The sequence below is a fragment of the Buteo buteo genome, chromosome 7, assembly GCF_964188355.1.
Source record: "Buteo buteo chromosome 7, bButBut1.hap1.1, whole genome shotgun sequence".
Lineage (NCBI taxonomy): Eukaryota > Metazoa > Chordata > Aves > Accipitriformes > Accipitridae > Buteo > Buteo buteo.
This window is the reverse complement of record NC_134177.1, coordinates 10,835,511-10,846,481: the sequence shown is the minus strand read 5'-3', so window position 1 is coordinate 10,846,481 and position 10,971 is coordinate 10,835,511. Positions and strand designations below refer to the sequence as shown.

The 10,971-nt window shown below is 39.0% G+C and overlaps 1 protein-coding gene across 1 annotated transcript; it reads left to right on the top strand.

Annotated features, from left to right (window-relative positions):
- The first annotated feature begins 516 nt into the window (after window positions 1-516).
- Window positions 517-10,788, top strand: HRG (histidine rich glycoprotein). The gene is given in 9 exon segments (XM_075033149.1): window positions 517-571; window positions 574-713; window positions 4,157-4,264; window positions 5,390-5,477; window positions 5,990-6,103; window positions 6,106-6,155; window positions 7,498-7,614; window positions 9,123-9,209; window positions 9,847-10,788. Coding segments are annotated over 9 exon segments (1,701 nt in total).
- The last annotated feature ends 183 nt before the right edge of the window (window positions 10,789-10,971 follow it).

The window sequence follows — 10,971 nt, the reverse complement described above, 5'->3', positions numbered from 1 at the left end:
TTCCTGTTCACTACTTCTCTGCTAGGTAAGGATCTGTTAAAACAGGGATATGAATACAGCCATCATTTGACCACAAATATTTCAGCATATTTTCAGTTCAACTGTTTTACAGTAAACAGAAAACCAAGATTGCATAATACCTGCATACATAAACTGGACTTCTTAATGCCAGGCTCAGCAGCACACTATTAGAAGCTAAGTATTTTTCATAGTAAAACACTATTGCACAATGCCTGCTTAAAGAATCACAAACATAGTCTGTTTGATGGGTAGTCCAGAGAGTATTACAATGCCTACTTTCCTCAAAATCTGCTCAATCACTATATAATCATTTACTCGCTGTTTGCAAATGTTAATCAAGGGTCAAGGTAATGGTCTTCTGACACAACACTTAAATTTATATACAACCATGTCCTTTTAGCATTCATTTATAACTTCAGTGGGCTACTCTGATTTAAAAGCAGACTACTGGCTTTATCAGAGCATGGGCAGAAATGACCTAACACCGCAAACAAAATGCTGCTTCTAGCTTCAGCTTTTTTCCTAACACTACTGCAGTGCTCTAATGCCCCCCAAAACCAAGCATTACACCTGCAGACTGTAACACCATTGAAACAGATGCAGGAGTGGCCCTGGATTTGGTCAACAGACATCGCAGAGATGGCTATGGGTTTGGTTTATTCCGTGTTGCTGATGCACGCAAACTACATATAGTAAGTAACAATTTAAAGGCTGATTTACACAAGGCTGTGATTTTAAAATAATGAGCCAGATCATTAAAAGGTTATGTTTATTGCTTTTAACAGAGCAATGTTGACATAATTCAATGAATCAGCTCTGATTTACACTATCTCAATATTCATTTGTGCATAATTTATTGTACCTAAGCTTGATTTTGAATGATGCTGAATGCCCTCTATTCTCTTGGCCGACAGGATGTTGGTGTAAGAGATGTTCTGAACAGCTTTGTACAACACTGGAAATTAACCTGTCCTGTCTGTTGTCAGGTCTCAGATGTTGTGTTCAAAATTTATATTCAGAGGGTTTCTTTAATCTGCGATGTTTAACATTAAATAGATCAATGTTTCCTGCAAGACCAGTATTTTGTTATTATCTTAATTTTAGAGATAGCTGAATAACTGGAGGGAAGGGAAAAAGGCAGAGGAAACCAAAGGAGATGAAAATGCCACTCTGGAAAACAGAGGAAGGGCTGGATAGAGAATCCATTATCAGTCATTTCCTATTTCTCCTTCCTAGAGAGGATACATAAGCCTTTCTCAATGACTGCCTAAGTGCCAAAGCAAATCAATAGCAGAAAAAACAATAGAATACAAAATTTCTTTAACTAGTAGATAAAAAAGACCAGGATATGCAGATTTAGCACCTGGCTACCTTTTAGCTTCTTGGCTATGAAAGTAGAATCCAGGCAAACATGCACTGTTTAAGAAGTGTATTACACATCTCAGTATGGCAACTGAAAAAACAGGCTAGTTTTTGATGGAGCTACTGAAGACTGCCTGTTAGGACAAGCAAAAGCTCAGAAAGTGACCCAAAGTCCAGATTCCTGCAGGTCTTCAGCTATATGTTCAAAAAACCTGATGGATTATTTTGCTTTTCAAAGACAAGGATGTGGCAAGTGACACTATTGGGTTTTACACAATAGCCAGGAAGTTAATGAGCTCATCTAGGAAGCAATCAGTCTTCTTCAGCATTAAGAGATTTAAATCCTCAAGTCTCCTGTCCTTGTAGAATGCTGCTGCCATGCAGCTATGTGTGTGCCACCCTTGTGAAGTGGAGCCACTGGGCAGTAAGACATGCAAAATTCATTGCATGAATGGGAAAAACCACAGTCGTTTCTAAAGAGAAAAATCTCAGTGTTTCTGCATTTTAACCAATTATTGACTATATAAATTATAGAACCATAACTTGGAATAGGGACCAGAGCTGAGGATTCACACTTCCAGATGAATGCTATAACCACTACACTACCATGCTTATGTTTTTTTTGTACCCTTAAGGAGTTTTGCTGTCTTTGCAGTCCAGGGCCACAGCTTCAGCTATCACACAGAGTCTACAAGAGCAGAAAAGACCCTTCTAATCTATCTTACTGCTAAAGAATTCTCCATGTAAGGTCTCTGTACCTTCTCAGACCCAAAGCCATCAGGTGTGGTCTCCTGCATAGTGTCATGTACACTATTGTGCAAGAAGTTATGTTGGCTCCACTGCCATGATGACATTAAAAAAAAAAAAAAAAAAAAAAAAAAGAGACCAGAACATTATTTTTATTATCTCCATGCAACAGTGTGCATCAAGTATATCACATCAGCCCCCTTAGAAACTTAAGCAGAGCGATTCCTAGCAGCCAGATCTCTGCTGGATTTACGTGGGAGTTCTAGAAGCATGAGATACTCAAGTATTCACACTAGAACAGTTCTGAGCTTGTGCAGTGCAGAACTCTGGTGCCCAAGATGCTTTTAAAACAACCAAGAAGGCACCATATAAGATAATTTTTTTTTCCAAGAGCTATCCAGCAGATGAACAGAGGAATTTTCTACTGCATATTTAGATGTAGACACTTAATTTCACCCAAGCTCTGCTTTAACTTATTGAATCCAAATGCATCCTGCTGAAGAGAATAAATATTTGCCAGGGATGAATTGGCTTCTTTAGCATTTCATAAATTTGGATGACAAAGTGAATGTATTCAGTCATTTCAGTTTTAGAGGGCTCCTAGTGAATAGCACATTTTACAAAAGCCTATCTTACCTATCTTACCTTTCCATTCAGTGCAATTCCATAAATACAAATCAGAAAAAAATAGTCTTTCTCACTGTCTCTGTTCTCTTCTCTGTCTGCATTTTACTAATATGTTGACTAGCAGTTTGAAATCATTGGGTTTTATAAAATAAAATAGAAATACTAACTACCCCCAAGCAGAGAATAATCATGTGGCTAGTGGGCAGGACGGGTGTCCCCAAGAACTATATTCCTTTCTTGATTCTGCCATTGAATAACATATGTCTTTGTGTAAATCACCTAGCCCCTATTTCAAAAATAGAGACAAAGCTAAGACATATGCATACTGCAAAACTAGTGTTTAACATGACACTGGTGGACTCTCACTAATAAAAATATCACACTAGACTGCAGTAATTCTTTTTCAAGGTCTTGTCTGTACAGAAACACTCTAAAAAAGGCATCTGAATGGATGAAATTTCATAAAACCTGAGGACACTTATTCACAGTGAAAGGCTTTGTATCATTTTATCTAAATGACAAAATAAAATACATCTGTGTTCATTCTGAATGTCCATACAAGGGTTGCATGAAGTTTAAATAAACCATTCCAAGTGTGAATTGAGATTCATTTTCCTGCAGAAAAATACAAAATTGTTTCTGTGGGCCACAGATAATTCTTAACACCACATCCCATGACACTGGCAGCCAAATTCAAACTCTGATTCTCCATCCTATTTGCTCAGGAGACAGAACATACTAGAAGAATTTCAGAGTTAAGGCTCCTGACTTTGTACGGATTATTACAGCTTTGTGGCATCACCCCCTGAATAAACTGAGCAGGAAGCAAAATTCTGAAAGTGTATCTATCTGGTCACTAAGGGCATTTGAAATGGATGTTGCTATATAATTGTCTGCCTAGACAACTGATTTCCTAATAGACCAGTATGTTCTGTGTGAAAATCAGAAAGATGGAATGGCAGGTTTTTAACACTGGCATTTTTCCTACTTGATGGGTGCCAGGTCAACAACAGACTCTTCTCACAGGTTCTCAGCAAAACGATGAGAGGCAACAGCTGTAAGTTGCAGGAAGGGAGACTCTGACTACGTGTAAGGCCAAAAAAAACATCATAGAGAAAGTGGTTAAGTACCAGAATGGCCCAGAGAGGTTGTGGAACATCTGTCTTGGTGATATACAGAACTCAGCTGAATCTAACTTTGAAGTTAGCTTTGAGCAAGTGGCTGGACAAGATGACCTCCAAAGGTCCCTTCAACCCTTTCTATATTTGTCAGCTCAGAAAAACCTTAACAGGGAACTGGGGAAGCTACATTATAGATTAAACATACCTACTTAAACAAAAATTCTTTCAGATCAAACTTCTTGTATACAAACTCTTTTTGACCTGCACTTCTCTTCCAGGGAAATTCATCAGTCCTCTATTTAACTTTGGATGTGCTGCACACTGAATGCTCTGTATTATCCAGAAGACACTGGGAGTCTCATGAATACGGTGACACCTATTGCATGGCAAGTAATGCACCCACACAGAGTCCTATGTCAATAATGCAGTAACTTGATCTTCATCTGAACTTCCCAGAAATTTCTGTGTCATAGAATCTCTAAGTGAAGACTAGGTTTTAATATGGCTCACTATAAAATAAAATCTATTGAATTCTAGAGTTGTTAAACATAAGCTAAAGGTTTGGAAAAGGGTTGACTCCTCAAATAAGTGCAGCTTTATTTAACTAGTTGTCTCAAAGGAGCTATACTCCACATTCCACTGCTGGTAGCAGTACTGATGTTTTAAGAATAATTTGCTGACAACTAAAGGGCCCTAAAAATTATTTTTTAAAGCATGTTCCTAGTATATTAGCCAGAAATACCAGTGCTATATTCTGTCAGTTTTCTGTCATAGTGTTTGTGGTATGACAATGTGAAATATTGGTAGTGTCAGTACACATATGATATGTAGTAATACTTGTGCTTTATTGTTGTAGTCCAGTGATGCAGCCTGGGATGAGAACTACCAATCCAAAACTTTATTTAAATAGGAGAGTGGTGATACTACCACACAGGACAAAGGAGGAAGGCCATGAGGAGAGGAGAGGAGAGGAGAGGAGAGGAGAGGAGAGGAGAGGAGAGGAGAGGAGAGGAGAGGAGAGGAGAGGAGAGGAGAGGAGAGGAGAGGAGAGGAGAGGAGAGGAGAGGAGAGGAGAGGAGAGGAGAGGAGAGGAGAGAAGAACATTTACTCTTTGTGTTAAGATGGGAAAAAGGAATGGAAGAAAAGGTCCATCCACTTTTTGATAAAGATTTATGTAACCTTGAGTATCTCTGGCATCCTCACTTCCCCTGCTAGCTAGTAGTATCTTACTGTAAATAAGTATTAGAATGACTGAGAAGGCTGGTTTAGTTTTCCATTGTCTACTCAGTTTTGCAAACTGAGAATTAAAATAAAGGCTCTTGTAGAGGGAGATCCCATTTTATCTGAACACAAATTCTGAGTGGTACAGGATCAAACATTCCATTGATGACCACATCTGTCACTCTTGGAAGTACTGTACATTAAAAGGAGGTATAATTTCTATGATCACCTACATCCAATTAAATCCAGTGAAAATAACATCATAATCACGTATTCTTTTTTCCTCTCAGGACTTTGGGCAATGTAAGATTATCACATATACAAGCCAGCTGCTGAAGAAATCTCAGCTATATGGATTTAATTGTACATTAAGTCCAGGTAAAATAATCACTGTTGTAAACCAATGCATACCTCAAACCAGCCCTAGTACCAAATTACAAGTCTGTGCACCACTAGTGTATGGTAACCGTAACAGATTCATTCATCTGCTTGCAATTCATATTTTAGATAATTCAAATGGAATGTTAAGAAGCAGTAATAGAATTAAGGTTACCCTACTCTTCTAAAGCAGACTTTATTAATGTCAGATGATATCACCATTCCAGTCCACCAAAACATGATAATGAATATCAGAAAAAAGTAAACTTGGAAAGAATGTCCATTTGGGTGGTAAGATTCTAAGGTGGAGCTAAAAGATTTATAAGAATATTAATTTTCACAGGTTTGGGGTTTTTTCATGTTACAGGACAAACCCATATTTGTGCAGTGTTTCACTTCCAAGGAAACACTTGCATTTCATTTTCTCATTATGAGTTCACATTAAAGGCCCATGCACACTCCCAAGAGTATTAATATCCATTGCAATATTAGTAAAATCTCTGTTTTCACAGTTCCTCCTGATTTATTAGAGTGCAAAGATTGTCCTGTGAAAGTTGAAGTCTTAGATGTCACCAAGCAACATAAAAATATTGCTGAAAAGGCCCTGGAGAAATTCAACAGTGAGGGTAACACACAAACTACTTCAATGTGGACAAAGTTGAAAAGATTTTCAAGATGGTAAGTGACATTTTGTCCTAGAATTACTTATAAACAACAAAATTTTGTGAGCAGCTCCAAAACCATGGGACCAGAACTCAAACCCTTCTAGGATCAGAACTATTGCTTGTCACCTCTCAGCATAAATCATTTGCTTAAAGTTGAAGGTTCTGCTTCTGCAAAGACTTGTTATCAACTTTAATTTAGGCACATGAAAGCAAAAGGATTTCTCATCTGCTAAAAACTATGGCAGTGTGATGGCATCCAAAATGTCAGAGCCTTCTTTGTGTGTATATTTTTATTCTGAATGCCTATTTACCTATCATATCATAACATACAAGAGTTTATTTACTACTGACCAGAGTTCTTCAAGATGTAGTCATGTGTATTATCACAGTTATACATTCTGTCAACTGAAGTCAGATAATTTTTTACTCTTAGAATATTTAGCACATGGGTACAACACAAAGTGGAACACACTCAGCATCATTTTGACTTTCTGCTGCAGAGCAAAGCAGGACTCTGAGAGCACTGAAGGACAGGAAGTAAATTTGTATTTGTGCTGTACCTCTTGTAGAACTACTGGCTCTGGTAAATAATTCCTCCACCTTTGAGTGATGTCAACATGAAGACTTATCCTTTACGTGATTTAAAGTATAACACTCACATCACCACAATTTCTTGTTGGTAGATACTGAAGATCTTCACTTAAACAACACAGGATCATTCTGCCAACACGTGTCATTTCAGGACACCTCTGTAATGAGGTTCCATGGTCCCTACCATAATACACGTTGATCTTGGAAACTGCTTAAATTATAGTATGCCAAACCCACCTCCCTGCAGCTTTTAATATTGCTCAGAAACTTGACAGTGTTCTACACTGTAGTGCTATGCAGTATGCATCCCTACTCCCATTTAGCAAGAGGCTGTTTTCAGATTGCCTGGATTCGTGGATTTCTTCCTAAATGCTTTGTCTTCACACTTTGCCATCTTTAGCGACAGTGACAATATCTCTACATTTTCATGGGAGAAGAAGTTCAATTTAGGAAGAAGACCAACGATGCTACTTCCTGAAAACACAGGCTGTGAAAGTAACAGGTTTTATAACATACACAGACTAGACAAAGAAATAAAGCAATAGTTCCTGGAACTCACAAAGGTGTGAGGCAAGTAAGATATAAATTATCTAATCTATCTTCCTTACTGAATACATGTATATGTATGAACATTTGAACAGCACAGATAATGAAACCATGAGGTAGACAGGATTTTGACAACAATATGAAGTATGATTGCTTTTAAAAGTACGGGACTTTAAATACACCTAGTTACCACTTCTTGTTTGACCTCTTGGTTTCAGACTGCCTCCTGTGAAGGTCACATTTTAGGATTCTCTATAAAAGAGACCAACTGTTCCAAATCCACACAACAAGCAAATCAGGCATTGGAATGTGATTTTCTGGATGACTGGCATGCTGTAAATAAATCTTAGAATAAGAACTGATACAATGGGTGGCACCAGGAAGATCTTCCCACAATATTTCCAAGTGTCTCTTATAAGCATGCACCCAAACTCAAAATTAAAAATCCAGCATGCCCAAGTCCAGATCCTAATTTTACAGCTGCTGCTTTTTATTCTATAAGGAGCCAGTCTGAACTCTCAAATCTAAATGTAATGGGAGACTGGCATATTACAGACCTAAATCTGAGCTTTTCAGTCTGGATCTGGCTTTCACATTCAAATTGTGGCCATTCCTTAGTAAATCATTCATGCTATTTTCATAAAAACTTTTACACTAACATGAGTCATAGATCTTGAAAATAATACATGTATTATGTCATCCCAGTGAGCCCAGGGTTACTTTTTTTTTTCCCTCTGCCACAAGGGAATGGAGAGTGGAATAATTCAGGCTTATCTGCAGATTACTATCAAAGTACTCACTTTACCCCACCTTCCCATTACAATAATATTCTACACCAAAGAAACAACTAGGCAAGATCATTATTTCAGAATAAATTATTCCCCAGAAATGAAATTGAAGGAATGAAATAAAAATATGGAAAAAATAAAACATGTGGAACTTTTGTTTTATCTACATCCATTTTCTTCTCTGGCTTTTTATACTCCAGAAGACTAGAAAAGGTTGTGAATGGACTGGTAGTGGAGCCAAAAGTTCACTAGAATGAAGCACAAGCCAGATAGCTAGAGGTTTTGAATTCTGTTCTCAATGCTGCCACCACTGGTGTGTGTGTGTAAAATGCTGTTAACGTTTGTAATCATTGATCATAATAGGCTACTAATGGCCCAAACATATATCAAAGATAAAGCGTCCACTACAGAGATTATACACAGAACCCCTTACCCAAGTTCTGTGCTCTTTCACATGAGCAATTCCACACACAACGACTGTACAGCAGGTGAAAGTCACAGCAAACAGGATGCTAAGGTAAGTAATGCTAAAAGATTACAACAAATTACTTTTCAAAAAATAAATATGGAAGAAAGCTCTACCTTGAGCTTTGTCTGAAATAGCATAGCTACACAGTGACTGTTTTTGAGGACTTTGAGCAAAATTTCAGAATAGCCCATTCTGAACAGACGTTTGACAAGCAAAGACAGAAAAAAAGGAGTAAAAATCAGTCACGGACAGAGTACTCAATTCGGAGACATGAGTAGCCGGCCAATTTCTTAGACATCAAAAGAGAAGTAAGGTGGAGAGTAATAGCCCTCTAGATGCACATGGCAAAGTGGTCTTCACAGTCAAGAATACTCAAAAATGGCATATATTTTAATCATTATTAATCACTGGCAAGTATCACTGGTCAAAAAGCTCAGGATTTGGCTAAGTTATATAAACATACTTAGGTATCAAAGGAATTAGCCTAACTTTTAAAATGTTCAACTTTCAGTAGCTTCTATTAACTCCACCACAAGAACCCAGATGTGCATTGGCTTTTTTTTTTTTTTTCTTTTCTTTTGCTTAGCATGTGGGCTTCTGCAAGGCAAGAATTATCAGTGATGCAGATGAACCTGATGGAACAGATACAAGCTGTGAAATCTACCATCTCCGGGTATGTCCTTACGGAAATGTCTCTGGCTATATCCTCATGCAGGCTACAGCAACCTCACTTAGTCCAGACTCACAGAGGATTGCAACGGTTGTTTATGTCCCTTTAGTGCCTGGGTGTGATGCAGCATGGCAGGACAGACTGGCTTTTGACTGCTAGGTCAATCAGAGGATGAATTGGAATTGAGCTGTCCCTACTACTGCCTCCAAGGGGTCTTCTCTCAGTCCAATCATACTCCTCGTTAAAGTGAGTAGAGATTGGCAAACAAGTTCAAAGGAATTTTAGAAAGCAAGAGGAGGGGAGATGATCTTTTTCATAATTGGTACTGCAGTTTACAATACAACGGCTACTCCAGTGTGGGTTTTATTTTGTTTTGATCCATCATAAATTTTGCTCAGTTGGTTATAGCATTTCATTTTGTTATGGTGTAGTATTTCCAGATGATTTTCAGTAATTTGGCATTTTATCACTTACTCCTTCTCTTCTATCTTGAAAAAAACACAGGATTTTTTTTTCTTACAGATCACTAGAACTGTAAATGCAAACCTACTAACTCATGCCTCTCTCTCTTTCTCAGCACTTTCTTCTGTCCTATTAACATCTCACTTAATACTTCCTCCCCTGGTGTTTTTATAAACAGCAGCATGACTATGGGCAAAGATGCAGATATTCAACTCTGGGACAGACACACAGACATCCCCATCCCCATCAACATTTTGGTCACGGACATCGTCACAGACATCATCACAGGTACAGATGTCCACCCTCTTCTCAATCCAGACGTAAAGACCCTGAGCATAACCATAGTTTCAATGAAGAACATCAAGACAGACATGAAGGACCTGCTCCTCCTCCTCCCCACCACGGTGGACCACATCACCACCTTCCTCCTCCTCCGCATGATGGACCACATCCTCTTCCCCAAGCGGAACCACAACATCCCCCTTCTGCTCCTCCTTCCCATGATGCACCACATCATCCTCCTCCTTCCCAAGAGGAATTACATTATCTTCCTTCTTCTCCTCCCCCCCATGATGAACGATATAATCCTCCTCGTAGTCCCCATCATGGACCACACTGTCCTCCCCCTCCTCATGGACCACATCACCCCCACCCTCCTCCCCATCGTAGACCACACTGGCCTTCTCCCCCTCTTCACAGATGACATCGCCACCATCCTCCTCCCCACTGTGGGTGACATCATGCTCCTCCTCCAGGACACCCTCCTCATCTCTATCATGACTATTACAGACATCACTGCAACAAGACAAGCATATCTGGAAAGTACTTTCCATCGCAAATAACAGGAGCTGTCTATCACATTCCAGCTCTAAATCAGCCAGATTCTCTCACACCTCCCACTGCAAACTTTCCTGAGCTATCCCAGAGCAACCCTCACTCCTCCAGCACTGGTGAAGGTATTCCCTTCACTGGCTCAAGTCTAAAGCAGATGCCAGAAGCTCCTGGTTTTCCAGATCACAGTAAATAATCAAAGGCATGCCCAGGAAACCCCACACTTGTTCTTCCAAAAAGTTTGCCTTTATTTCCACATAGCTCCATGGCAGAAAATCCTCCTACATGACCTCAGAGAAAGATGTTCCTGGCTTGAGAGTTGCAGGGCCAATGACAGTTGTACAATGAAGGAGAACAGTATGTGGAGAAGGGGAAAAAGCGTATTTCTAGGGAGGAGAAGCACTGAAAATAATGATTAAGACAAGTATTTCAACCTGCCTCCTGATCCCAGCTATCTCTGACTCCAGTGTAA